The 25,080-nt window shown below is 50.5% G+C and overlaps 11 protein-coding genes across 11 annotated transcripts; 4 read left to right on the top strand and 7 right to left on the bottom strand.

Moving 5' to 3' along the window:
* The first annotated feature begins 337 nt into the window (after positions 1–337).
* VE01_05636 (uncharacterized protein) lies at positions 338–1,804 on the top strand. The gene is made up of 2 exons (XM_018275099.2): positions 338–733; positions 800–1,804. The coding sequence occupies exons 1-2, from the start codon at positions 420–422 to the stop codon at positions 1,263–1,265; spliced, it is 780 nt and encodes a 259-aa protein (XP_018130187.1). The 5' UTR covers positions 338–419; the 3' UTR covers positions 1,266–1,804.
* On the bottom strand, positions 1,619–4,949 carry VE01_05635 (uncharacterized protein). Its single transcript, XM_018275098.2, has 3 exons — positions 3,632–4,949; positions 1,714–3,581; positions 1,619–1,641 (listed from the first exon to the last, which is right to left on the bottom strand). The coding sequence occupies exons 1-2, from the start codon at positions 4,160–4,162 to the stop codon at positions 1,836–1,838; spliced, it is 2,277 nt and encodes a 758-aa protein (XP_018130184.1). The 5' UTR covers positions 4,163–4,949; the 3' UTR covers positions 1,619–1,641; positions 1,714–1,835.
* Positions 4,950–5,083: 134 nt separating this feature from the next.
* Positions 5,084–5,551, bottom strand: VE01_05634 (uncharacterized protein; the record flags this gene model as incomplete). Its single annotated transcript, XM_018275097.1, has 1 exon — positions 5,084–5,551. One exon carries the CDS (start codon positions 5,549–5,551, stop codon positions 5,084–5,086), a length of 468 nt encoding a protein of 155 aa, XP_018130185.1.
* A 1,087-nt stretch (positions 5,552–6,638) lies between these two features.
* On the bottom strand, positions 6,639–7,948 carry VE01_05633 (uncharacterized protein). The gene is made up of 2 exons (XM_018275096.2): positions 7,378–7,948; positions 6,639–7,324 (listed from the first exon to the last, which is right to left on the bottom strand). The coding sequence occupies exons 1-2, from the start codon at positions 7,780–7,782 to the stop codon at positions 6,899–6,901; spliced, it is 831 nt and encodes a 276-aa protein (XP_018130182.1). The 5' UTR covers positions 7,783–7,948; the 3' UTR covers positions 6,639–6,898.
* Positions 7,949–9,445: 1,497 nt separating this feature from the next.
* VE01_05632 (uncharacterized protein) lies at positions 9,446–12,184 on the bottom strand. Its single transcript, XM_018275095.2, has 5 exons — positions 11,513–12,184; positions 11,228–11,458; positions 11,148–11,171; positions 10,736–11,010; positions 9,446–10,667 (listed from the first exon to the last, which is right to left on the bottom strand). The coding sequence occupies exons 1-5, from the start codon at positions 11,897–11,899 to the stop codon at positions 9,593–9,595; spliced, it is 1,992 nt and encodes a 663-aa protein (XP_018130183.1). The 5' UTR covers positions 11,900–12,184; the 3' UTR covers positions 9,446–9,592.
* Positions 12,185–14,823, bottom strand: VE01_05631 (uncharacterized protein). Its single transcript, XM_018275094.2, has 3 exons — positions 13,858–14,823; positions 13,188–13,808; positions 12,185–13,118 (listed from the first exon to the last, which is right to left on the bottom strand). The coding sequence occupies exons 1-3, from the start codon at positions 14,440–14,442 to the stop codon at positions 12,921–12,923; spliced, it is 1,404 nt and encodes a 467-aa protein (XP_018130180.1). The 5' UTR covers positions 14,443–14,823; the 3' UTR covers positions 12,185–12,920.
* A 136-nt stretch (positions 14,824–14,959) lies between these two features.
* Positions 14,960–16,023, top strand: RIB5 (Riboflavin synthase alpha chain). The gene is made up of 2 exons (XM_018275093.2): positions 14,960–15,044; positions 15,097–16,023. Exons 1-2 carry the CDS (start codon positions 15,014–15,016, stop codon positions 15,756–15,758), a joined length of 693 nt encoding a protein of 230 aa, XP_018130181.1. The 5' UTR covers positions 14,960–15,013; the 3' UTR covers positions 15,759–16,023.
* Positions 16,024–17,007: 984 nt separating this feature from the next.
* On the bottom strand, positions 17,008–18,810 carry VE01_05629 (uncharacterized protein). The gene is made up of 8 exons (XM_059463718.1): positions 18,462–18,810; positions 18,357–18,394; positions 18,211–18,293; positions 18,130–18,152; positions 18,057–18,075; positions 17,872–17,994; positions 17,196–17,820; positions 17,008–17,135 (listed from the first exon to the last, which is right to left on the bottom strand). Exons 1-8 carry the CDS (start codon positions 18,675–18,677, stop codon positions 17,105–17,107), a joined length of 1,158 nt encoding a protein of 385 aa, XP_059319682.1. The 5' UTR covers positions 18,678–18,810; the 3' UTR covers positions 17,008–17,104.
* Positions 18,811–19,074: 264 nt separating this feature from the next.
* Positions 19,075–21,080, top strand: VE01_05628 (uncharacterized protein). The gene is made up of 5 exons (XM_018275091.2): positions 19,075–19,338; positions 19,413–19,609; positions 19,667–20,028; positions 20,084–20,717; positions 20,768–21,080. The coding sequence occupies exons 1-5, from the start codon at positions 19,110–19,112 to the stop codon at positions 20,897–20,899; spliced, it is 1,554 nt and encodes a 517-aa protein (XP_018130110.1). The 5' UTR covers positions 19,075–19,109; the 3' UTR covers positions 20,900–21,080.
* Positions 21,081–21,262: 182 nt separating this feature from the next.
* On the top strand, positions 21,263–22,644 carry VE01_05627 (uncharacterized protein; the record flags this gene model as incomplete). The annotated part of the gene is made up of 2 exons (XM_018275090.2): positions 21,263–21,855; positions 22,222–22,644. Exons 1-2 carry the CDS (start codon positions 21,322–21,324, stop codon positions 22,642–22,644), a joined length of 957 nt encoding a protein of 318 aa, XP_018130107.2. The 5' UTR covers positions 21,263–21,321.
* Positions 22,645–22,929: 285 nt separating this feature from the next.
* On the bottom strand, positions 22,930–25,073 carry PCM1 (Phosphoacetylglucosamine Mutase). The gene is made up of 2 exons (XM_018275089.2): positions 24,199–25,073; positions 22,930–24,145 (listed from the first exon to the last, which is right to left on the bottom strand). The coding sequence occupies exons 1-2, from the start codon at positions 24,964–24,966 to the stop codon at positions 23,285–23,287; spliced, it is 1,629 nt and encodes a 542-aa protein (XP_018130106.1). The 5' UTR covers positions 24,967–25,073; the 3' UTR covers positions 22,930–23,284.
* Positions 25,074–25,080: the final 7 nt, after the last annotated feature.

The raw sequence follows: 25,080 nt of genomic DNA, 5'->3' as shown, positions 1-25,080 counted from the left end.
ATCACCAAGTCTGATCGAATTGATTGTCCTTGCTAGGCCACTTTATTTATACTACCTTAACGCTACGATATAGTAAACTTCCTGTTGATGTGAAATATCCTGCTGTCCAATTATGCTCCACCTTTTCGAGTAAATGATTGCCCAGATCTAGTCATGACCCATTATTTCCGTTACACTACAGGAAGGTCCATAAATAGCCCTGGAAATAAGCAATGCTTGGCTGATTGGGTGGGAGCAACGGCTGTGCTGACGGTCGGTCCCCTCACTCGCATACCTAGCGCATACTTAGCCGCGGCTGAGTTGATCCTTCATAAGCCCATCTCCCAGCCGTGTTCTCCTCTTTGGTATTAATCGGAGCCCGTTCGCTATCTCTAACAATCAATGCCATTTGTCGATTTTTTTCACGAATTATAGCCACCATGGCCTATCCAGATAGCGAGGGTTTACAAGTCGCCGTCGAAAGGGACGGTTTACTCGTCAATACGGATAGTCAAGGCTTAGAGCACTATATCAAGCCAGTCGAGTCCACAAAGCCACCAGTACCGTATCCTAAGGAGTATACCGTGGGTGAGGAGCGCAGTGCAGTACGAGATGGAAGGATATGTGGGCTGGCGAAACGAACATTCTGGATTTTAGTTCTTGTGGCCATCGTGATTGTGGCTGCTGCTGTTGGCGGAGGCGTTGGGGGCTCCATAGCTGCGAAAAACGCCAATAAGTCGAAGGATACTCAAAGGTTGGTGCCAATCGGGCTGGAGCTCTTGAGTTATACCATCTAGCATACGCTGACTTTAACTTTTAGCCCTTCTTCCACTTCTCCCGCCACCCCAACCAGCAACAGTACTCCAACCAGCAGCAGTACGCCTACCAGCAGTAGCACGCCCACATCATCGATCACTCCAGCAGAACCTTTCCCAACCACCGGCCTCTTACCTCTCGACTGCCCTGCGATCAATTCCACAAAATACAGCACGGTCCCTTCAGGCTCATCGAGTAACTATACCTACCTAATCAATTGCGATGTCAACTACACTGGTAACGACCTCGTCAAGACCAGGACCAGGACCATCGATCAGTGTATGGATGCGTGCGCAAAGCAAAGCGATGCCAATCCCCTGAACCCTTGCGGCGTCATAGTGTGGATTGGGAATCTCACATTGGCAATTGGGAATACGGATGGAAACTGCTTTTTAAGGAAGGATGTTCCTGCTCCGAATGCGGCGCAGCCGTCGGATAGATTTGCGGGTGCGGTATGGGTTAAGGGGTAGAGATGAAGGGAGTTGACCGATAATAAAGGTTCTGTACAACAGCGGCAACAATGTTGATAGATTGGGAAGGGCAAATGTCGTGACCAAAATCATTGCGGATTGCGAGCAATATCACCTACGATCTGCTTCTACTTCGCGGAATAGAATCGTACAGTGCGAGCGGTCTATTCGTGCTCAGCAGGATAACCTCCGACCCAATTTGATCGACGAAGTCCAACGTTAGAGAATAGCGGAAATTGCTCCAGACGGGCTGCTAGCGCGTTCTCATCGCGCAATCGCTGAGCACTAGCCAAGTTCAGCCTAGCTGACTGTCTTGCATCTTTTGTAACAGACTAAGACAACAGAATGATAGGGGCAAGACAGCTTTGAGGGGGTTCTGAGGCAGGTTAGAGTCAGAGAATTTGTTAGATTTTGTTATTTTTGTAAAATTAGTAAAGGGCGGTGTTACCTTAGTATATGGCGTTCAGCGCTCTGCTACATAAATTGAGGCCTTTCAAATAAGGCAGGCCTCAACTCTAATCCAAAAAGATATTATCACAAATTCCCCTATGGCCATCCTGTACCATACTATCAAGCCCTGGGATTCCACTCCTTATCCACCTTATCCAACAACCCCCCCTTCAAAACATCCGCCAAACTAACCAGCTTAAAGCTCGCCTCCTCGCTCGTTCCCCCTCCCTTCAACTCATTAGCATCATCATGCACCACAACTAATCCAGCAGGGAACGCCGCATTAAGTCTGTTCCCAACAACCGCAATACCATCCGTGTTAGTGACATGATCCACGCTCCCATCGGTGGAGTCGGTAATAGTGAATGTCTGCACGAACGCATGCGGCGGCGCGCGCTCATACACATTATAGGCCGACACGCCCTGGCAGCTGACCATGAGGAAGCCCTCAGTGGCCGTCTTCCCAGGGACAAGCGTCACGCCCTCGACGTCGGAGTAGAGGTCCCCGGATTTGTGGTTAGGGTAAGTGGCTACGCTGGCGACCTTGACGCCCTTGGGTGCGGCGACGTCGGGCTCGGCGTCGTATCTCCAGAGACCCTCGGGCTCCTCGCCGACAAAGAGGAAACCGTTCTCTTCATCAGTGACGCAACCCTCGACTTGGCCACCTGAGCCAGCGATAAACTGCCTGACAAGGGTGGTGGAGAGGGTTCCGTTAGAAGAGGAGGTTAGGGCGTACTGAAGGTACACTGCCTTCTTGTTGTTGACAAAGAGGTACTGAACTCCCGTTTTGGGGGAGCGGTAGGAGCAAGAGCCATAGACGTCGTAGTCGTCGACGACGGGCTGCTCGCCGCCGGAAATGTTGGAGAGGGTGCCATTGGCGCTCATTTCGAAGAGGCACAGAGTGTTTTCCTTTCTGCAAGCGGCGTAGGCGAGATCAACGGTGCGGTTGTTGCCAAGCTCGAAGCCGTAGATCATGTCGATGTTGTTAGGCTCGCCTGCTGGGAGGGTCTGGAGGATTTTACCCTCGAGGTTGAATACTGCGAGACCAGCACCCAATTCGGATTTTGTGGTTGTGACAATGCGGGACTGGTCGGGGGAGATGGGAGAGATCCAGATAGCTGGATCGTCACCATCGCCGCCATTGGCCTCGGTCTCGATCTTTGGCGCAACAAGCAGGAATGAGCAGTGCAGACCACCCCAGCCGGCGTCGCAGCGGCATTCATTGGCTCCGACGCATTTTCCGTGGCCAGAGCAGTTATCGGTGCAGGTGACTGATTTGCAAGATTTTCCTGTGAAGCCAGCGAAGCAGGAGCAGGTCTTGCTAGACGACCTGCGAGGCGATTTGACGCAAAAGCCATTATCGTTGCAGTCGTCGCAGATGGTCTCTTTATCATCGGTCTTAGCGCTCGGGTTGTAGTTAGTGTTGACATCTAATTTCAGTGATTTGAAAGCAGATTGGAGGGAACCGATGGCGAAGCCCTTTCCTTCCTCATGTTCGATTGCGAATGCCAAAACGCCCGCGGGGTATTTCTTTGTCTTTCCTTGATATACCGACAGGCCTTGAATTTCGGCATCCTCGACACCGGTGATCTTCATAGAGCCTATAGCCTTGAACTTGGTTGAGTATACACCAACAACGTCTGTTTGAGCAACGAAAAGGTAATCGGACGATTTGCCAACATAAATGGCGAGCCCAGTCACATCATCACTGGCCTCTCCAATAACACTGATAGTGGCAGCGGCAGTGCTCTCTGCAGTTTTGAATGCGTACACATCCTTGCTGTCGTCGCCACTGAAATAGACAAGGCCAGACTTCGAAGACACAGCACAAGCCGAAGCCTCCACAGGCAGATCAAAGGTTTGAATCTAGTCCCAATTAGCAAGATTCTTCTTCCTGGCCAGAACCATAAACCTACCTCAACAACCTCAAACTTCTTCTCCCTCTGCCTAACCAGGTACTGAATAGCCTGCTTCTTGCCAAACATATAAAAGTACTGGTTCCCACTCTCAGCACTCTTCCATGGGCACAACGCCGACCAATCCCCAATGTTCTTCTTCTCGGCCAACTGGGCTCCCTTGTTCCCAGCATCGAAGACACGCAAGACACTATCTGGCATCGCGATCGTGATAATCAAATCCTTCTTCCCGACACCATACACAGGCACCACGAGCTTCGACCTGCCGCCCGTCTTGGCCGAAACCTCAGGCAGGATCGCGGCATTGCTGTCGAGGGACCAGGCGTGATAGCCACCTGTTGCTGCTGATCCATCGTTGCCGAAGAGAAGTGGGTGGGAGGAGTAGTACACGGCAGAGATGTCTGATTCGACATCCGGGGTGCTGGCGGAGATGGGGAGGTCGACCTGGAGTGCTACAGTTGCGCCATGGACGACGGACTGCAGCACGCCGCAGGCAACGACGACGTCGCGGACGAAGGAGAAGGACTTCATCGCAGCTTTAAACGAGCGGACTGGTTGGATGGGATAGTGAGAAGGGGTTTATGGCGAGGTCACACCTCTGTTTATGTAGGGACGAAGCCATGATGCAAAAGCAATATAAAATTCCCGAGCTATAGCTCCCAAGGATGTTCTAATCAGTCTTCCATCCCTTCAACGCAGCCGTGATCGGCTCGTGGAGCGCAAGGATCGTAGATACTGAGAGTGATCTACGATGCAATGTCTTCGCTTGCATGTTTCCAGAACCCACGCCTGACAGGTACAAGCTTAAAGATGCCGTTCTCAGCGAGCTCCCAAGCAATTGTTATCGTGTGAGACTTTCACGTCCGTTATCCGTGGGCTATCATGGCCAACTCATTGGAGGGTAGGAGAAACGTTGGAGGCACAAGAGACACGTGCTGGGCTTCATAAGATGATGTTGTTTCTTGGCTTCCCTTAGCACCATGTGCTTAATATCGAGACCCTTGCTGTGCCCCAAATAACCCCCACCTTTTGCTGCCGCCTCGGCACCTGCCAAGATCGGGTGTCGGCCTGCTTATTTTCCGTTTGTGGGTCATGGTGGAGCTCCCCCTGTATCACTATCGCCGCCCACTATTTTATTCCACACATGTCAAGCGGGATGCCGTTCAGGGCTGGAAAACGTTCCGATCCCGGAAGACATGGCGGTATAATAACGGCTCGTTGCAATTATACAAGTGGAATAGTAGGGATACGGGACATGAGCCGCAGTTGTGATACTTGGCGGGCGCTGGTGTACGCGCGTTCTGTACACCATGGCACGTTTCCCTTAGGACAAATTCCTTCAACAAGTGCTTTTGTCTAATCATTTCTCATTATACCCAGCTTCGCTCAAACATAAACTGACGGCGCTATCAACTATGCCCACAAAACAAGTAGGAAGCACGTGCTCTCCTCCTAGCTAATAATCGTCACGGGGAACAAAAATTGCATCGGCGCCCCCCTCACAGGCAGGATATCTGTGCGCCCCGTAGCATTAACCGTCTTCCCATCCTCCCTCAGATAAATATGTGCCACCCCAAGGAACTGACGCTCATAATCCGGCCCCTGCGTCCAGATAGCCTCGACCCTCGATGTGGCGGGCAACTCGCTGCCATCGGCGTTGCGGCAGGGCACCCACAGCTGCTGGATGAAGATGGGACTGCACTGGACGTTGAAACCGGGAGCACCTTCGCGGTAGCCGGTTGCGGCGGCGAGTTTGAAGTTCGAGCCGCAGCCGCCGGGGGAGCAGCCCCAGTTGTAGTCGGTTGCTTGGAAGGTGGGGATGTTGAGGCAGGTGTTGTGGGATTGGTGTTGGGGGATGGCGGAGGCGGAGGTGTAGGTTGCGGCTGTTGCCAGGAGGGCGGCGAGGAAGTCTGTACGCATGGTGGCGAGGAGGGTTTATTATTTTGGTATTGTATAATTATCTGATTGAGTACTGGGGAGAGGTAGGTGTGTGGTAATTGGAGTTGATATTGGTCAAGGCAGAATACTGAGCAATGGAGAATACTGAGCATGATCAAACTAAAACCTTGGGAAGCTCTTCCTGTTTATATATCCATATCAAACATTTGTCTCACTGTTGCACGAAAAAATGGAATGCTCGCTCAAGGCTTACATCCACCTCGTATGTGGCCAGCCAGCGAAAGGCACGTGAGATAGGTGATCGACATGTTGACGTGTTGATCGAGTCCACAGGAATGGGTTGAGCAGCCGCAAAGCGTCGGAAATGCGTCGTGAAGGGAACCTGTCATGCTGATCGTCTCGTATTGTTAATCAATTAAGGAACCTGTCATGTTGATCGTTGAGTATCCATGGGACCTGATTCTCTAGCTGAACCCTCGTATTTAGTTCTTGGGGAAAGCCACAATCCCGCATCTGACGTCAACGATCCCAAAATAACCCAACTACCGAGCTCTGCCGTCGGATTGGCCCGCTACACCCTTGTCTAACGTGGATTTTAGTACAGAGTATACAATTCAATTCGCTGGCAGCTTAGGCCTGATGTGGAAGTTTTTGTACAGTAATGCAGGTCCAACGGTGTAAGCTCTATGGTTCGGTAAGAATCGCACAAGCAGAAGGCCATTTTTGGAGTAAGACAGAGCAGACGAGATGTCAAATTCCCCCGACTCATGGATAATGTCTGACAATTCCTCTCTGTCGTGGCTGATACACTGCATATATACGAGACTGTACTACAGAAGGGAGAAAGAGTTCAAATAATGTACGCGCTCCCACAATGCGTACTCACACAAGCTGAGTTGGAGTAGTTTACGAATACCAATACAAATGTTAATGCAAGGTTCTCATCATGAAGTTAATGTGTTGTCATTGCAATAATGCTGCTCGCTATTCCCGCAAGCCATGAACAAATGCCTCAATGTGGAGTCTCGCACTTTCTGATATTGATGAACGTGCGCTAAGAATAACTCCAATCCACCCAATCCATCGCCATAAACAACGCTCGCTTTCTAGGTTGATGCCGAGGACACTCGCCGGTCCCAGACACCAACCCACAGATACAAAAAAACGCTATCCCGAAAACCGCTCATGAAATAATGCATCCATCCCAAGCCAATGCCTAAACCGCCAGTAAAAATAAAACGCCGAGTCACACTTTTGCTTTTGGTGATGTGTTGCTTGTCAAAACTGTTCGTCCGATGCCGAGCTTAAAAGTTGCTAGCAACGCCAGTGCAGTACCGTTAACTTGGTTATCTGCGCACTCGTAATATCTCACTCACACCTCAACCTCCAGTTATCTTCTTCCGCCTCATCGAACATGTAATCTTCCTCATTGTAGAAGGTTTCTTCGTCCGAAGTTTCTTCTCCGGATGTTTCTTCTTCCTCGGAGTCACCATCTTCCGTTTCGTCTTCGGTGGACTCTTCTCTCATCTCGACGTCCTCATCCGCCTCATCCTCAGTGTCCTCTTCGTTTTCTCTCCTCTTTATCGTCACCTCCATTTCCCTCCCCCAAACGCCGAGGTTGTCCTCAACATCTCGAAGCCTTGCCTGGTCCTGGATTTGTATTCTTCTGACACGGTCGATCAAAACATCATACAAGAGCGTAGGCCCCGTGTAGTCTGCGGGAGCGTATCTCCATGGGATTAATCTTGCAGTTTCGACCTTCCAGAGACGGTCGTAAACACGGCCGCTCTTTTTCTAAATCGCTTGTCAGCATCAATTCCCGGTAATAACAGCAGGGGCATACAAACCTCGTCATCGCACAACCATCTTGGCAACATCCCGCCATTTCTCTGCGACACAACCCATCGGTCGACCGTCGCTTCAAGAATCGCTGCTGCTTCAGCTCTCTCGCTCTCGCTGACCCTGTCGATGCCCCACATGGCATTCTGCATTTGTGGCCCCGCTATAGTGATCTCGGCCTCAGTGACCACAACTACTTGAGCTTGTGGATTTTGGCGGGCTTGATGACGGCGGTAATTAAGCCTCTTAGGGAGCAGTTGGAGGGGCGTCAGAGAGAAATTATGAGGAATAGCAGGGATAGCAGGGATAGCAGGAATGGCAGGGCTTGGGTGGTGAGCTTCAGCGATGTCGTTCACGACATCGAGGAAGGTAGCCTCGAAGGGGGTGATCGGCGGGGTTGGTAGGGCGGACATTTTTGGGAGATTATAGATGTTGAGAAAGGTGATAGGTATGTGTAAGAGTAAGGTAAATAAGGTAAACGAGTATAGTTTTGTTCGTAAGATTGGTGATGTTACGATTTTTGAGGTTGGTGATGTGTAGTGGTTTTTTAAGGTTGAGATGAATTTATCTCCTTTCGACAGGTTTGCAGTTGAACTTCTGGCTTAACTCTCCCTTCTCGGCTTCAATCGCTCTAACTATCACTTTTAGGTGTATTGAAGCTAGAGGTGAGCCGCTAGTTTCCGTGCCACGAGGCTGTGGGAGCTAGGTGCTCTACCAGACGCCTTGCGCTTACTCTTCTGCGTCAGACGCTAAGAGAGCTTGGTTCTCTAGCAGGAGCCGCAAACTTGCTTTTCGTGCTTGCACGACTTGGGAGCTTGTTGCTCTACCAGTTGCTTTGCAGTTACTTTTCTGCGTTGAGATACTGAGGGAGCTTGATGTTCGACCAGGTGCGTTGCACTTGCTTTTCTCCGTTTGGAGGCTGAGGGAGCTCGTCGCTCGACCAGTTTCAGCACACTTGCTTTTCTCCGTTTGGAGGTTGAGGGAGCTGGATGCCAGATCAGGCGCTTTGGACTTCTTTTCCTTGCTTCAACTTTGTGGGAGCTTGTTGCTCTACCAGTTGGCTTGCACTTGCCTTTCCGTACTCTGATTCTTTGGGAGCTTGTTGCTCAACCAGTTGCTCTTTCTTTGCTTCTCGTTCTCTGACTCTGTGGGTGCTTTTTTCCCTTCCACTTGGAATACACTTGTTTCCTTGCGTTTTCAGTCTGTGAGCTATCGAAAATCGAACAGTTGCGGTTCTTGATGGATATTGAGTTCAGTAATTGAGTTCAGCGATCTTGAGAAGGCTGTTTGGGGCTGTGAGAGCAGGTCGTGAGGCGTTGTCACGGTGTTTTGGCAGCTGGGAAAATAGTTGTAGGAGGAAAGAGGAAAGGGACACCAGGGCGGGAGAGGGCTGGGTTAATATACCCATCCTCTGGTGGCCAGTTCCAGTGTCACGGGGAGGCTAGGAGTGTCAAGAGCTGTCAAATGCGAAGCTGATAGATGGTGTAGGAACTCAGCGTGGGGTGGTGAGCTATTAGAGATGGTGGAAACTTAAATGCAAGCGTCGGCGCCAATTCAAGGGGGGGGTGACGTTTCCCATCTCTAGCCTCACTTTGGAACTGCAGTGGCTGTCAACTCTGACGTAGAGACGGACGATTCGTGGCAGTATTGTCATTGTTCCTTCAGCTATTTCCACTGGGTGAAGCTTAAAATTACAAGCGTTGACGCCAATTCAGGGGGGAGGAGACATTTCTCACCTGCGTCATCAGCTCCGTGAGGTGGATGCATCAATGTCTGTCAGCTTTGACGCAAAGAATGATTCCCTCCCTACCTGTAAACTGGTGAGCGAAGTATGACTCCTCGACTTCATCCTATTGAGTGGGCTGTTGACGTGAAGTCGTTCGTTGAAGGTTCCTGCCATAAACCAAAACAATGTGGCTGGGAGAGGCTTCTAGCCCTACGAAATGAAAAGGGGTTGTGGACGCAAATAAAGGCTAGTAAACAGCGCCAGCGTAGTCAATTCAGTTACCGAGCACTCCAAGCAAGGACATCACACATCACAGGGCAGGTACGTCACTAGCATATTCAATAATGTGTAAATCGTAAAGCATGATCAAATTGACTATTTTCCCACCTAAACTACCTTCCATCCCAAGCCCAACACACGTAAACAATCCATCACCTTCCACAGCTCGTGACACATCACCAACACGATGCCATCTTCAAACTCACTCCCTCTCCCCCTCACTCCCCCTTACTAATCCCCAACAACACCAAATTCGCCACATTCATAACCGTAATAAACAACCACACCAACACCGCAAACACCGCCGTCACCCACCCATTCTTGAAATTCACCACCCCAGCATTCGCATCCTCGTCCAGCGAGGCCACGACGCGTGCCCCTTCAACCACATCCGCCACATCACTTCGTGGCTCTCTATCACGCGGCGCAGAATTAGTCTTCGCCTCGCTACCACCCGCCGGCGGTAGCGTCGTCGTAACGGCAGGTACGGCTGTGGTCGCTCCTTCCGTTTTAACACTCGCACCACCCCCCATAGTTCCTTCCCCAGCAGTAGTCGTACCTTCCACCACCTCGGCTTCGTCATCACTGTCATCATCGGCGTGCGGCTCGACCGGCCGCGGCGGCCGCACGGTCATGTAGCGGCTACGGCAGGTGAAGTAGATGAGTGGTGCTGAGACGAAGGGGAGGGCGACGGAGAGGGCGACTTGGCTTCCGTTCAGGGCGGCGGTGAGGCCATCCTTGCCTACTGCAGCGGCGATGATGATGCTCGGCGTGATGCTGATTGAGCGGGTGATTAGGCGGCGGAGCCAGGGCGCGGCGGTCCAGCGAAGGGCGCCTTCAGACACCATTTGGCCGGCGATGGTGCAGACGATGCCGGCGGAGATGCCGGAGAGGAGGAGGGCGAGGGCGAAGATTGTTCCAGCTGCGGGGGCGATGGTGGAGGTGAGGAGGGCGTGGATGGCGAAGAGGGAGGCGTCGGTTGTGGAGGCGGGGAGGGAGGAGCCGGCGAGGATGAGGAGGGCCGAGTTGACGAAGAGGGCGAATGTGAGGAGAGAGATGGTGAGTTCGGTGATGGAGTACTTGAGGGAGGAGCGGATGGCGGGGAGGGAGGGGTGGTAGGGGTTTTTGGAGGGGAGGGCGGAGGAGGAGGAGGTGGCGCTGGTGGGGGGGGTGGGGGTGTAGTGTTTGTGTTTTACGTCGTAGGCGTAGAGGCGGGGTTGGACGATGCCGGAGCCTAGGTAGAGGGAGTGAGGCATGACTGTTGCGCCGAGGATGCCGCAGGCTTGGTAAATGCTGGTGCAAGTTAGTTGGGAGAGTTCTGTGAATATGGGGTTGGGATGGTGGGATATAGAGGGACATACGCTTGCGACTCGACGAGCTCCTTGGATGGCAGGTAGCCGCGGAAGACGGAGCCGACGGAGGTATCCTTGATGAGGGAGAGTTGGATACAGAAGCAGATGACGACGGCGAGGACGAGAGCCATGACGAAGAACTCGAATGCGCGCAGGCCCTTGAGGGAACCGCTTGGCCGGTAGAAGATGAGGATAAGCATGACATCCACAATAGAGATGGCACATCCTGCGACGAGGGGGATCTGGGGGATGAGGAGGTTGATGGCTATTGCAGTGCCAATGACCTAGGATTGGTTAGCATTCTGTGTGAAGAGTGTCTGGGTGTGGTAGTGAGGGGTAGGCAGTTAGATGCAAACGTGAGTTCCATGGGAAGAGTGTCTGGGGGTGTGATAGTGAAGATTGGGTTGTAAGTGGTACATACCTCTGCAATATCCGTAGCAATAATCTATACACAAGTCAGCTTTGTCCCACATTAAATAGCAGGCTCAATAGAACACTTACTGCTCCCTCTGCCAACACATAAAGAAATATATTCAGCCACCATGGCAAATGCGCACGACACATCTGTGCCAAATCCATCCCCGACACCGTCCCCAGCTTAATACACAGCGACTGCAGGAAGATCGCAATGATATTCGCCAGCAGCACAATGAACAACAGCCGGAACTCGTAGCTCGCGCCTGCTGCCACAGCTGTTGAATAGTTACCCGGATCAATGTAGGCGACGGATATCTGTGCTGGGAATTAGCACAGGTACCCAAACTACTCTCTCTTCCTTTCTCTTACCATAAACCCAGGCCCGATGAAACTGGCGTATTTCATAAACATCCTCCCAGCCTTCTCATAGAACCTCTTCCTCCTATGAATTCCCCCTTCTCCATCTCCTCCTCCTCCACCATCACCGCCGCCAGTCGTCACGTGATGCGTCAGATCACCTTTCTCCCCTACGACCGGCCCTTTCTTCCCCAATCCCCCCTTCTCGGGCGGCGGTGTGTCGACCAGGGACTGAGCTATAGGAACATCCTCTCCTGGAACGTCCGGATCTAAAGAGCGGCGCGCAGTGGCGTTTGTGCGGCCGTTGAAGTCGGCACGTGTGGTGCCAGCGAGCAGGTTGGGGCTCTGGTTCCAACCTTCGCGGCCGTCTGTGTCGTCGGTGCGAGAGGGGCAGTTCATTGTTGCGGGTAGAGTGGTTGTAGAGCCTTTGGTGGGTGGATTGTATGTAGGTAGGTGGTGAGGTTGGGAGATCACGACATTTGCGACATTTGTACACACGTCGTCTGTCGTCTGTTGCTGTGGGTGAGCGAGCGACAGCGAGGTTAACTCCAACTGCTACTTGGTTCGTAGGAGGTCAATTTGAGGACAATTTGAGGGTATTTAGGGTATTTAGGTATAATTGAGAAAAATGAATCAAAATAAGCAAAAACCGGGGATCTGTTTGCTATTATAAGGTAAATATACTGTCTAGGTAATTGATGACCACCAGCCAGCCCCGCCAAGTTATCGTGACATTTTCTCACCAGGCCGGGCCACAGCACAGCCCAGTCCAGGCCAGCGTGGGTTTGTACCCCAGTTTACCAGTCAGAGTCCAGCCAGTGTGCGGTGTCATAAGGCCGGTTTTTTTTGGACCAATGAGTGGATCAGTCACGCAGGGAATAAGGTTTGCTAGTCACGGGCAAGAAAACCAGCCGGGTTGGGGTTGTACGTGAGTTTTTGTGTGCGCGAAATACGCTCGGATCCGGAAGATCCCGACGGAGGTGGGGAGTGCCGAGGGAGGTGCAGAACACGTTACGGGGAATGGACCGCACGTGAGCAAGGATGATGTGAGGATGATGCAGGAGGAGGACAGAGAATGATGCGTGAAACTCGTAGTAGCAATGGGTCAGAAGAGAAAATGCGTAGGTGGCTCGGGAATAGTCAGAATGCGGGGTGGTTTCTGGTGACGGCGACATTGACAGCGACAGTGATGGCGGGGAAAAACCATACGACAAAACCACTCTTGCTGCCCAACGAAAATAAAGATAACGCACTTCACTCCCACTTGCCCACCTGTAGCAGGTAGCAGGAAGCACAGCATATTCCACGAGTTATCCCTATCAACCAAGAAAGCACTGCGTATGGTACGAGAACTCCCTATCTAAACATGCGCAGATCCGTCCCAAACCATTGCCATGCCTTGCCTTGCCTTGCCGCGCACCTAATAATTCGTGTACTGCGCATCATACCCCGGCACGAAGTTCTGCGGACACGCCACCGCCGGCAAGTACCCGTCGACGGCGATCCCCTGCATGCGGAAGAAGTGCTGGCGCACCAGGCTGATCTGCCCGTCGATGTAGGCCGAGTTCAAGGGGTTGTTGTACTGCAGCGTGAAGCCGTCGGTGTGGTTCACGAAGCTCTGTAGGGGGGTTCAGCTTCCGGCCTTGAAATGTGAAGAGGAAAATGGAGTGGATGAATGCACGCTTACCTGGCAATCCGGAACATTGTGCATGAACAAGCTCCAAAACGCATCCCCCGCAACCACCGAATCCGCCCTCTTCTGATCCGCTTCAATGACTGCAAACCAGCTCTCCAGCGAGTCACCCTGCGGCGTTTCCTTCCCATTCAATCCCGTCCAATCATACTCCCCGCTCCAATACACCTTCCCAGCGCCCCTCACCTTCTCAATCCCCGCTGACAGCTTCTTCGTGTCCAGCGGGTAGAAATGGTCCGAGTAGATGTCCACCTCCGGAATATCAAGATGCGTGGTGTTGATACCATACGTGCCGTCGAGGACGAGCTTGTGTGGGCCAAGGGTCTTGATATACTTCGCGATCTCCTGCACCCACGCGCGAGGCACGTTCATGTCGCCCCAGACGTTGCCATATAGCTCATTACCCGTCTCGTAGGCGAGGATGGTAGGGTCTTGCGCGTAGGTGAGCCCGGTGTAGGGGTTCTTGTGCGTCATGTGGATGCGGATGTAGTTCTTGAAGTCGTTGATGATCTGGCGGTTCGTGAAGAACTCCTGGACGAGGGGAGAGGCGTCGTTCTGCGTGATGTTGATGCCGCGCCAGCGGAGGAAGTTGAATCGGCCTCCGTGGTAGTAGTCCTGTGGAGCTGTTAGTAGGTCATGAGAGACTGGGTGGAATTGTACATACGAAGGCATCTGTGAGAGGAATAATGATCCTCAACCCGTGCTGTCTCGCCTGGAACACAGCCCAGTCAATCGTCGCGAAGGCCTCCTCATTGACCACCCCGAGCGTAGGCATGATGCTCAGCGGGTTCCCCGTGCTGACCCCCAACGTCTGGCTGCGGATCGTCTTCGCTCCCATCGTCACCAGCGTGTTCATGACCTCCGTGATGCGGCCGAGGCTCGGATAGCTCGCCTTGAACGGCTCATAGAACGGCTCTCCAGCAGGTGGGATCACATTCTCGTCAAGGCCGAGCCAGTAAACATTTGCGCCTCCACCAACGTAGCGTTCGCCATTGAGAAGCAGCTTGGAGCCCTTGCGCGTAACATACGAGTTGCGCGCGATATTGGCGAGAGTCGGCTGCGCGAAGGTGGCGAGGATCTCGGGCGTCAGGGGCGCGCCGAGCTGAGGGAAAAGCGAGCTGATGATAGGCTTGAAGGGGGCGAAGGTGCCGGTTCCCCAGGAGGAGAGAGAAGACGTCCAGCTGTTGCCTCCGGGCAGAGCAGCCGCGGCGGAGACGAGCGCCAGGAGTGAGAGCTTCGAGATGGACATGATGGCGAGTGATGCTGTCGCGACTCAATGGAATGGAGAACGACAGCGACGGGCCTTAACAACAGTACTTATACTGACAAGGCTGCAATCTCCCAAAACAAAAACATGCTTTTCCCCGCACAGTTCCAACATAACAAGGCCATCATAATTCGGGGTCATCCCTATCCCCCAGTCCCGCTAAGGCTTCCCAATGGCTAAATTTCGTTCCTGTGCCTGTGCGACCTGAAAAGTGATAGTAGACGCGTTAAAAAAGCGAGCGAAGCAATATACACCCATGTCTCCGTCTCGCCGGTCTCAACGGAGACACCTCCTCCGACAAAAAATAGGCTTCAAAAGGTTGTAGCGCCGACGATCATTTTGGGGTAGCGCAGGGAGGTGGAGAAGGAAGTCAGTGCACCAAGGCTCGGGAGTTGGCGTTCCAGTGTTCCAGAAGAATCCCCGACGAAGCGACGTGCCGCTAATCGGGATGAACCCCGCAATAAAGTAGCACCCCGCCAAACCCTCCCAAGGTGACTCCAAACCCCATTACCAAGCTCAACAGACACTCCAAAATACCCTCTCCCCAGCCAAGATGTTCACCGGCATCGTCGAAATCCTCGGAGGTACATCTTCCCTCCTCTCCGCTCCCAATGCCCCGCTAACCTCCCTCCCCAGTTGTCTCCTCTCTCAACCCCTCCGATGCATCCGGCGGCACCACGCTCGTAATCTCCAACGCCGCCCCCGTGCTCATCGACTGCCATGATGGCGACTCCATAAGCGTCAACGGCACCTGCCTCACCGTAACCGCCTTCACAGACTCCACCTTCACCGTCGGCGTCGCGCCCGAAACCCTGCGCCGCACGAACCTCGGCTCGCTGGCGCAGGGTGACTCTGTCAACCTCGAGCGCGCCGTCTCGTCACACACGCGCATGGGCGGACATTTCGTGCAGGGACACGTTGACACCGTTGCGACTATCGATGCGAAGACCCCGGATGGAGAGGCGGTGACGTTCAGGCTGAGACCGAGGGATAAGGAGGTGATGAAGTATATTGTTGAGAAAGGGTTTGTGGCGCTGGATGGGGCGAGCTTGACGATCACGAAGGTGGATGATGTGGAGGGCTGGTTTGAGGTCATGCTCATTGCGTATACGCAGACGCGGGTTGTGACGGCGGCGAAGCCGGTGGGTGGGGATGTGAATGTGGAGGTTGATATGATGGGGAAGTATGCGGCGAAGAGTGTGGAGGGATACTTTGAGGGAGGGGGTGTGCCGGAGGCATTGCAAAAGTTGATTGAGAAGATTGTGGAGGATAAGTTGGCGGCTTTGCAGGCAAAATAGAGGAATACTCAATTGGCACCTTAAGATGGTGGTCCTGTTGCAGTGGTCCTGTTGCAGAAGCCATGAAACGTAAATTCACAATCGCTCTCATCACCAAGCTAACGGGGACCCTTCCCGTCTTCAATAGTATCAGACTGAGTTTTGGTCTGCTATTTGGTCAGCTACTGTTAAGAGTGGAGCTACATCACGCTGAAATTTAAGATGTATGTCGAAATTGATAGATTTTATTTTATGAGTAATTTAATAGACAAATAAAATATTATCCCATAACCTAGATTGTAGCATTTGATAACCGACCCCAGTGTTCGGCGGATACATATCCGGGTAGTATCCGTGATGCTCACGGGTAGGGTATATACCCGGCCAAGATCTCACGGGTAGAGTAGGTATATATCCGGATACATGAGGCTGAAATAGAGCATATAAAAATGAAGCTTTTAAGAATAGTAATACCCTAACCAACCTAACCCCCTATACTCCCTATATTCCCTATACTCCCTCTACTCCTATGCCTACTATACTTATTCATTTACCTTATTAGTAGTATTATTACTATTACTATTAGCCTCTTATGTCTAAATATAATTCTATAAGTAAAGTAAATAATTATTAGTAGTAATAACCTATTTCGCTTTTTTATAATAATATTACTACTATTACTAAATACTTGTTCTAAGGCTATAGAGGTTACTAGAACTACTAAATAGCCTAAGTAATAGGTAATAACTAGATATTAAGGATATTAGTATGCTTATAAGGCTATAGTTTAAGCATAACGTTAAGACGACGTCTGTAAAAAGAAGCCTTAGCTATGCTTGGCTACTCTTGGCATGTATCCGGATATATACTCGAGAGTATCCGGATACGCCGGATACTCTTCAAATATCGCCGGGTAGGTATATACTCGAGGATATACCCGGATACTACGGGTATATTGGTATCCGTGCCGAACACTGACCGACCCCTTTCTACATCCCCGAGAGCTTGTGATAGAAACGAGCCACCTTCAGCATTAGAGTGTACATGGAATGGTCCAGGTGCGAGAATGAGCCGATATTGGGTTCTGATCAGCCGTATTTACGCTGCCATTCCAACCACTGCAGCTTGTGTTTGATCGAAGTCCCAAATTAACTACTAATCAAGCAGCCACATCACATGTGATTGTAAGAGATCATGGATACCAACGGGCGGTGCTATGGGGTCAGGGGTAATTAGGACCACCCGGTACATAGTGAGAGGGCCAAGAATCCTGATCAGAAGTGAATATATTCATCTAAGTATCACAACTTCCCGCCCTACGCAGCACATATGATATCCGCTGTCTACTGCATAAAACCCTACCCTATTCACTCCGGTCTCTGACCATATACTGCGCGACTATTTGAGATGTTAGAATATTTGCGGACGAAGCTTAGTTAAGCACATGCAAACACTTACATATTCCAGTATGCATGGATACCCTCATTTTCAATGTCCTGTCTAGCACCCTGCAATAACATTTGCACTTCCTCTGGCGTCCACTTAAGAACCCTCGTCAATGGCGCCATAGCCAAGGCTTCCAATGCATCGAGCGTGTTTTCCTTACTCCACATACCAATCGTTTTCAGCTTCTTGTTTCTTGGCCACGTATTTATCGGCCACTTAAAGTCAATGACTGTGACATTGACAAAGCCAGCCGCCTCCATTCTCTCCTTGTGTTGTACCGCAGCGTCCATATCTCGACCAGATTTCTCAAATGCTTCCGTTACTAGTTTCCACCATTCTGCAAACCGACAAGATGGTGGATCATAGGTGAATGTTGTATCATCGCAAGCAAGGCCAGTGACGTCCTGCAATTCAATGTATGCGCCGGGGTGGAGTTGATTGTAGGCTCTTGTAAAAAATTGTGGCCAGTTGAGGAAGGAACCAACCATCATACGAACATGAATGAGGTCAAACTTTTCGCTGATGACCCATTCATCCTCTGCGTCGTCAACAATAAATTTCAAGTTAGGGGGGACAAAGCCGGGTTGGATAGGGCTGAGGTCGATGCCAATGACCTGAGCCTCAGGATGTTCGTCCGCTGTAGTAAAATTATGTTAGATGAGGCTGAACTGGGGACAAGGTAACTGACCGAAATCTACCGCCCAGATTCCCGTGCCTGTACCAACATCAAGGCAATTGTGGATTTGTTTTTTGATTGGAGCAAGGAACAGTTTCTCTCCAAAGGATAGCAGAAACAAGTGATGTTGTAGGTCTTGTATCATAGTCAATACCTAACTATGTATGGGATGTGACAGTATTCTCAATGAAACATACCTAGCCGCTCTTGCTCGAACTTAATAGTAGAATTAGAAGATATTTTAATGCATATATAATAGTGACTACATACCTCATCATTTGGTAGAGCATAAACTGTGCAGAAAGAAGGAGTCAGTAGCAAACTTGGTAATAATCATGGATGCTTTCTCACCTCCTTCGCGGAAGGAATGATATGTGCGGCCATTCTCCCGACGATACTGTTTCACACTATCTGCAAGCGATGTAGTACTTGACCTATAACCAGATATTAAAATTTTGCGCACATACAATTCCCTTTCCGGAGTTTGAACAACTCACCCGGTATCTTCAAAACTGTAGCCCGAGTCATTGTCAGTCTGCGATAAATCGTTGGATTAGTTCATAGTTCGTGCAGCCGCAAGATCAGCGCAAAGCCATATATACTTCATAATATCCTCCTTCAACTACTTCTTCCGCCTCCACTACATCTTCAACATTGGGATCGCTTTGTGTTGGTAATGGTGAACTATCGGCTGGCTGCTCAAGTGTGGGGCTGCCTTGCTCGGGAACTAGCTGCGCGGAACCTAGGGTCAATGGAGCAGCGGCTATTGTCGCCGACGGCGCGGCCGGCGCTTCAACTGGCGGTGTCGTTGGTATCATTGCATTAAAGATAAATATCCAGGGTACAAATACCCAGTCGGACAGTTCAAGAGGTCTGCGAGTTGTGCTTGTTCACAATAACCGTTGGGTGTGGGAAAGTATATGTACTGTGCAGCAGCGGGGAAGTAACGAGTTGCATCTTTGCTGTGAAGAGATAGTAGGGGTGCGATGGGAGCGAGGGGTGGGAGGTGTCCAACACGTGCTAGTGTGGAACAGCATACCAGCTTCATAACGATTGGACCGGGGGGCTGTACAGCATATCCCCAGACCCACCGTTGAAGAAGAGCTAATGCACTCTGTGGTATTACACCGCCATTAACCACCCGTGGCCGCTGCACCCGCCGCTACCATATCCCCCCACCCATATCCTTTCCCCACCCATATCCTTTCCTTCGGAATAAATTCGTACAATAATGACCAGTCAGAATTATTATGGCTATTACTGTTGTCAAAAATGCGCTGGGGGGTGTTGCTTGGTATTTACTTGCAGTTGTCTTTGCTTTTGCTCTTGCCGCATATTTAGCACAATCTTATAAACAATACTCGAAACTGAGGGCATTCAGAGGACCGCTGACTTCAGGATGGTCAAACTTCTGGCTCGTAAGAGCAGTTATGCGACAGAACACCCACATCGATTTTGCGAATGTCTGCGAGAAATATGGTAAGAGCGGACCGATTTTCAAATTCTGTTTATTCATAGTGATGCACATATGCAGACACTGACGCCTTGCATAGGACCTGTCGCACGAATCGCGCCGAACAAATTGGTGACGAGTTCGCCGGAGCTTCTTTTTAGAATGAGCGCTGCAAGATCCCCATATACGCGAAGCGACTGGTATGCGGGGTTGAGGTTACCGCCAGGGCAAGATAATATATTTAGTACCATGGATGAGAAAAAACACACTCGGCGGAGGGCGCAGATGGCCGATGGGGTTGGCATCCACATGTCCCATCAAATGTACAACAGGGCTGATGTTCATGCTGCATAGTATACTGGGAAGACAAATACCTTTCTTGAGAGTACTATCGACACTCATATCCTCAACCTCGTCAGATTAGTTCGGACCAAATACGTTTCCAGTTCTGCGGAGTTTATTCCAATGGACATCGCAAGGAAAGCAGCGTATTTTACTATGGATGTTATCACAGATATTGCCTTCCGGCAGTCATTTGGAAACCTTGTCGACGATTGCGACACCTACAGATACATCCAGTCAACGGAGGAGATGCTGCCAATTATGATCACTCTAACTTCAATACCAGCACTTAGCGCATTCTTCCAATTCCCATGGGTAGCAAAAGTCTTTTCACCCAATGATAAGGATACTACTGGTGTAGGAAAGCTAATCGGGTGAGTATCTGTGCTGCATACTCTTTGCTGTAGCTGTATTAATTTTGTTATATAGGATCGCTAGAAAACTAGTACATGAGCGGTTTACTAAGAAGTCGTCAGTGGATAACGACATGATGGCCTCCTTTATTGCACATGGGCTCTCTGAAACAGATCTCGTTGCAGAGTCTCTCCTACAGATCCTCGCTGGGGCGGACACATCTGCAACAGCCATCCGAGCCACAATCCTTCACCTGATAACCCACCCGTTAGCCTATCGTACGCTGCAAGCAGAGATAGACAAGCATCTCCAAGAGGGCCTTATATCCTCCCCTGTCGTCAAGGAGACGGAAGCTTCGAAAATGAAATACCTGCAAGCAGTGATTAAAGAAGGACTACGAATCTGGCCACCTGTCACAGGACTATTGAGTAAACAGTCGCCACTAGATGGCGATGAGTTCGAGTTGGATGGACAAAAAATCTTTATCCCCGGGGACACCAGCGTCGGCTACTGCGCCTGGGGCATCCATAGAAACAAAGAGATTTTCGGCCCAGACGCAGACATGTTCCGCCCTGAAAGGTGGCTTACTGAAGATGCCTCAAAGCTAACAGTCATGAATCGAACTGCAGAACTAATCTGGGGTTACGGGAAATACCAGTGTCTCGGTAGGCCCGTGGCTTTGATGGAGTTGAACAAGGTGTTTGTAGAGGTATGTCTCCAAAATCCTGAAGTGAAAAACTTCCTGACTAACTTCAATAGTTGCTTCTAAATTTTGACTTTGAGCTTGTGGATTCTACGAGTCCATGGAAGAGTGCAAATGTTGGCTTGTGGATCCAGTCTGAATTGTGGGTGCGGGTCACTGAGCGTGGAGGCCGCCAAAACAGGAAATAGGGTATATACGAAGAGGAAAGAGCGTATATAGTAAGAACAAAGGGCGTATATGGGAAGAAGAAAGAGGGTATATAGCAACAAGAATGAGCGTATATGCTAAGAGAAAGAGGGTTCAGGATGCCGAGGGCTCTGTAAAGCAGCAACCGATGCTAGCCAAAGATGGCGGCTCCAGCACTAACTCATTCTTGCATAATGTTATAATCCTATGGTATTATAGTCCTATTAATCTATATATCTATAAATTATTTGACAAAACTACATATTTAATGTAAATTCGGTATTGGGCTGCTCAAAGAGGATTCACCACTACTTTATATTACCCGAACACAATTTTTGGGCTGATGGACGCTTTGTCTACCTTACATTGTCTTCGGCGAGTAACCACCCGACATTATGGCTATATCTCACTCGAAATCGCAACCATGGACTCCATTTATTTTCCACAAGAGCTTATTAATTTGATTATAAGCCACATTGAGGATAAAAAGACTCTAGCCTCCCTGCGTTTGGTTTCATCGTCGTGTCGGAGAAGTGCCGACCCTATCTACTTCAAACGGCTATTCATCATGTTGTCGAGCAAATCCGTGGCTAATGTTGCCAATCTCATTCAGTCGCCTTACAGAGAGTACGTTGAAGAGATCTGCTGGGCCGATAGAGAACTTCAATATCACCTGCACGACGACTTAGAGGCTTTCCAAGACACCTTCAAGGAGAGGTTTGCCGGGCTATCACGTGATGACGTCGCTCAGTGGCATGAGAAATACCGCACTATGTACAGGGACCAGGAAAGCGTATACTCTCCTTTATATGATGGAAGCGCACAACTTCATCTTGAGTCTTTCATCAACCTAAAGAGGGTTTCAGTAGACAATGGCTGTGAACTTCGGACTGAGCAATATCCAGTTGCACTCGATGCACCAGAAATCCTAAACAATCCAGACCAGTGGAGCACAATGGTACAACCTCGCCCGCAACATGGGGGTTTGTATGCCTTGATTTTGAAACCATTGTCTGAATCACCACATACTCTCACGCATTTTTCTATCAAGACACAAGGGTCAAAGCGGGACGAGGATGTTTTCCCCCCCAGGGGATCTGGGATATATGTCCCGCTATTTATGTTTAAAAACGTCCAACACCTTTACATTGATTTCTGTCTTTCGGAGATACCTTTGTCTGGGCAAGTATCAACCGTTGTACGCCATCTCGGAAATCCTAGAAAGAATAGAAACCTCCAGTCGCTAACAATGAAGACACACCCCCACGCCGTGGATGAGAAGGGGCACTTGGCTAGACCATTAGAAGAGCTCCTCTATGTCTAGAAGCGCCCCACCTTCATGCGACTGATGCCTATGCTTTACCCTCAACTTCGACACCTTGAGTTCCATGGTTTCGCCATCCTTTCCCGTGCGTTACTTGAGTGCTTGGGCATGGTGCGGAAGTCACTGCGCTCCTTAGTCTTCAGCAACTGCGTTTTCAAGCCTACCCTTTTAGTAGTATTTACGAACATTCGCGAAAAAAAACTCGTGCGACTTGTAACTATATTTAAGCACAGCAAAGACTTTTTCTATCGATCAATTCCGGAGAAACCAAGCACTTTGACCGACAAGGCTATTACGCCATACCTAGTCCAGTCGAGGATGAATGGTACTTTGTGTCTTCACGATTGGGATAAGCAAGTTAAGGAATACGCAGATGAAAATTCTCGGGACGCAAGGGACGTTGAGGGCGCCGAGGACGCCTAAGTCCATTCATCCGACACAGAAACCGGCGTGTACTTTTCATCTTTGGCCTCCCTACTTCTGACGGGCTATATTTGGTAGGCAAGGTCATCGAAAGGGCAATCGTGGCTGTGGTTCGGCGAGGCTTTTATGCCACTGCGTTTTTCGGCTGCAGCGGGCGGCAAACCCACAAGGGTGAAAACTAGAGCTGAGATTATGGCTCTTTAATGACTTTTTTTATGTTGTAAACCTATGAGACCTTAAAATAATGCTTAAATTCGAGGTCTGATCACTTAGAAGGGAGTCTATCCGTGTTTGAACGCTTGATCTAACGGTTTCTAACTTTAGCTCTACCTCTTACGCCCCCGAGGCCTCGTTCCAACGTCGGCAAATCCAGCTCCCTTCTTGATGGTCTTTCTTTATTGGCGTCAAAGACCTTCAATTCTTGACATCAATATTTAGAGTTAGTAGACGGAAAGGAGACTAAAGAGTTGGGAGTAAAGCTATAGCCCTTTGACTACACTTACTCACGTTGCAAACTTAAGTACTATATCTAACGTTTATTTTGGTATCCCTAACAACGGAACTCCTCTAGCTTCAAATCAACAGACTTTTCTTGTTTTGTATCTCATAACTGCGTCTACATCCGATCTTTAGCCTATCATTAAATGCTACCATTCTGCTTGACGACAGCCGCAACCTTGGCAGCGAGATCGTCCGCCTCGCTCCTAGTGGCGGCCTCAGCATAAACACGGACAGCGTCCTCTGTTCCGCTAGCTCTCGCAAAGGACCTGCCATCCTTGAACTTGGCCACCAGTCCATCAATCTGAGCCTGCACACCCTGTGGCTCAACAAGCTTGCGCTCTGCATCCGTGGTCTTGAAGAGGTTCCTGTTGCCAACCTCAACGCGCACGAGGCGGTTGGGAAGGTCAACGTAGGTGAGGTCCCACTCCTTCGGCGTCCATGACTTGTGGGCGAGGATTACCTCCACGAGGAGCATATCAGACAGGGCATCGCCGACGGTCTGGTTGATGAGGTCGTAAAGGGCACAAAGGGTATCTAGGGCGTTCTTCTGAGCGGGGGATTGGGGCTCCTTGGTATGGAACGCCTTCACAGCCTGCTGCGAGAAGACGACGGTACCATGGCCGTTGGCCTCAAAGTAGACGCCGACATCGAACTTGGTTGCAGCGTGATGAAGCCACTTCACTCCGGTTGGAGTGCACACAGTTGGAAGCTTCAGCGACTTGGTCACATAGTTAGTACTGGCGCCATTGGCGTATGCAGTCTGGACAACGCCGATCTTCAGCTCCTCAGCAAGACCAGCTTCGCGAGTTAGGTCGCCAATGAAGGACGCAGCCAAAGTGGCAATCTTGTCTCCATCGAGAAGACGGAAACCATTCTCAGGATCGCTGAAGTAATAAATGATGCGGTCAGCATCTCCGTCGAGAGAACAGCAGCGCTCATTTGGGCCAGCTTTTGAAGCGGGGGGAGCTCTTTGCTTGGTCTTGACGTAGTCTGCACCGCACTGACTTTTGTTAGCTGGTCCGTGCGGAAATGGCGGGGTAAATAACAACGTACCTCATGGTTCAGAGACTCTGCCTTCAGGACATCATCGTTGACGATTTTGATATCAATCCCGCCTTCCGATGCCTTGTCCAGGTATTTAATCAGCTCGGTAAGCTTAGGTCCTCCAACACCATTGGCACAGTCAACGGTGATGTGGCCAGAGGTCGTCTTGCCCTTCATAGCCCTCTTGAAGGCGGACGACAGCTTCTCATAGTATCCCTTCTCACTGATCTCTCCGTATGATTGCGGGGTCCCCTCTGTGTTTATGCAGCGAGTGAGGTAATGCAACTGAGGTGTCGTCAAAGTTTTGTAGTCGGTGTACTCTGCCCCGGTAGCTTCGAGCGCATCAACCAACGCAGCGACGAGCTTAGGACCCGACGGGCGCGTATCACGGGCAAAGATGACACGGGCGGTCGTCTCGGGGCTTATCTTGAGCGAAGCTTCCAGCTTTTTGTAGATCTGAACCAGCTCCTCGTCCGACTGGGCGTTTGCAAGCTCCGTAGAGTGTGCCTCCCAGGAGTTCTCGAGCATCTCTCCCATGGGATCAACAAGCTTGATGCCATTGTCCTCAGGAGGATTATGACTAGCCGTGATCATGACGCCAATAGTTTGGCCGCCAAGTTTTCGAGACCGCAAGGCTGCTGTTAACCCTGCCCTGAATACGACAGAGTCCAAGAGGCTAGCATTCATGCGAAAGCCAGCCGTGCCATATTGGAAAACCCGATCAGCAGGCTTTGGGTGCTTTTTCGAAGCAGCGAGTATATTGTCGGTGGAAGACATTGCGTAACTCGTAGGCTGTGGGAGGGGAGGGACAGATAATGCGTGATGGCAAAAGAGCGGAGAAGCTCTCTTTATACGAAGATTGGCATGTTTGGGGCTTAATGCGGGCACACC

This window comes from Pseudogymnoascus verrucosus (assembly GCF_001662655.1).
Source record: "Pseudogymnoascus verrucosus strain UAMH 10579 unplaced genomic scaffold scaffold_23, whole genome shotgun sequence".
Lineage (NCBI taxonomy): Eukaryota > Fungi > Ascomycota > Leotiomycetes > Thelebolales > Thelebolaceae > Pseudogymnoascus > Pseudogymnoascus verrucosus.
Note: the sequence above shows the minus strand (reverse complement) of the source record. Positions and strands in the feature narration are given on the sequence as shown.

What these genes read in the sequence shown, in the direction of transcription:
- VE01_05631 (XM_018275094.2), bottom strand. Translation starts at nt 14,442, where the DNA reads ATGTCCATCTCGAAGCTCTCACTCCTGGCGCTCGTCTCCGCCGCGGCT. An exon ending in TTCCTCTCACAGATGCCTTC is followed by an intron (nt 13,809 to 13,857) that starts GTATGTACAATT and finishes ACAGCTCCACAG; the next exon opens with GACTACTACCACGGAGGCCG. An exon ending in ACAATGTTCCGGATTGCCAG is followed by an intron (nt 13,119 to 13,187) that starts GTAAGCGTGCAT and finishes ACCCCCCTACAG; the next exon opens with AGCTTCGTGAACCACACCGA.
- VE01_05636 (XM_018275099.2), top strand. Translation starts at nt 420, where the DNA reads ATGGCCTATCCAGATAGCGAGGGTTTACAAGTCGCCGTCGAAAGGGAC. An exon ending in AAGTCGAAGGATACTCAAAG is followed by an intron (nt 734 to 799) that starts GTTGGTGCCAAT and finishes TTTAACTTTTAG; the next exon opens with CCCTTCTTCCACTTCTCCCG.
- VE01_05635 (XM_018275098.2), bottom strand. Translation starts at nt 4,162, where the DNA reads ATGAAGTCCTTCTCCTTCGTCCGCGACGTCGTCGTTGCCTGCGGCGTG. An exon ending in AGAAGTTTGAGGTTGTTGAG is followed by an intron (nt 3,582 to 3,631) that starts GTAGGTTTATGG and finishes AATTGGGACTAG; the next exon opens with ATTCAAACCTTTGATCTGCC.
- VE01_05629 (XM_059463718.1), bottom strand. Translation starts at nt 18,677, where the DNA reads ATGATACCAACGACACCGCCAGTTGAAGCGCCGGCCGCGCCGTCGGCG. An exon ending in AATCTGGGCGGTAGATTTCG is followed by an intron (nt 17,821 to 17,871) that starts GTCAGTTACCTT and finishes ATTTTACTACAG; the next exon opens with CGGACGAACATCCTGAGGCT. An exon ending in ATCCATGCATACTGGAATAT is followed by an intron (nt 17,136 to 17,195) that starts GTAAGTGTTTGC and finishes CATCTCAAATAG; the next exon opens with TCGCGCAGTATATGGTCAGA.
- PCM1 (XM_018275089.2), bottom strand. Translation starts at nt 24,966, where the DNA reads ATGTCTTCCACCGACAATATACTCGCTGCTTCGAAAAAGCACCCAAAG. An exon ending in CAGAGTCTCTGAACCATGAG is followed by an intron (nt 24,146 to 24,198) that starts GTACGTTGTTAT and finishes AACAAAAGTCAG; the next exon opens with TGCGGTGCAGACTACGTCAA.
- VE01_05632 (XM_018275095.2), bottom strand. Translation starts at nt 11,899, where the DNA reads ATGAACTGCCCCTCTCGCACCGACGACACAGACGGCCGCGAAGGTTGG. An exon ending in TCATCGGGCCTGGGTTTATG is followed by an intron (nt 11,459 to 11,512) that starts GTAAGAGAAAGG and finishes TTCCCAGCACAG; the next exon opens with ATATCCGTCGCCTACATTGA. An exon ending in ATGTGTTGGCAGAGGGAGCA is followed by an intron (nt 11,172 to 11,227) that starts GTAAGTGTTCTA and finishes ACTTGTGTATAG; the next exon opens with ATTATTGCTACGGATATTGC.
- RIB5 (XM_018275093.2), top strand. Translation starts at nt 15,014, where the DNA reads ATGTTCACCGGCATCGTCGAAATCCTCGGAG. An exon ending in CATCGTCGAAATCCTCGGAG is followed by an intron (nt 15,045 to 15,096) that starts GTACATCTTCCC and finishes CTCCCTCCCCAG; the next exon opens with TTGTCTCCTCTCTCAACCCC.
- VE01_05633 (XM_018275096.2), bottom strand. Translation starts at nt 7,782, where the DNA reads ATGTCCGCCCTACCAACCCCGCCGATCACCCCCTTCGAGGCTACCTTC. An exon ending in GATGGTTGTGCGATGACGAG is followed by an intron (nt 7,325 to 7,377) that starts GTTTGTATGCCC and finishes CAAGCGATTTAG; the next exon opens with AAAAAGAGCGGCCGTGTTTA.
- VE01_05628 (XM_018275091.2), top strand. Translation starts at nt 19,110, where the DNA reads ATGGCTATTACTGTTGTCAAAAATGCGCTGGGGGGTGTTGCTTGGTAT. An exon ending in GGGCGCAGATGGCCGATGGG is followed by an intron (nt 19,610 to 19,666) that starts GTTGGCATCCAC and finishes CATGCTGCATAG; the next exon opens with TATACTGGGAAGACAAATAC. An exon ending in TGAACAAGGTGTTTGTAGAG is followed by an intron (nt 20,718 to 20,767) that starts GTATGTCTCCAA and finishes TAACTTCAATAG; the next exon opens with TTGCTTCTAAATTTTGACTT.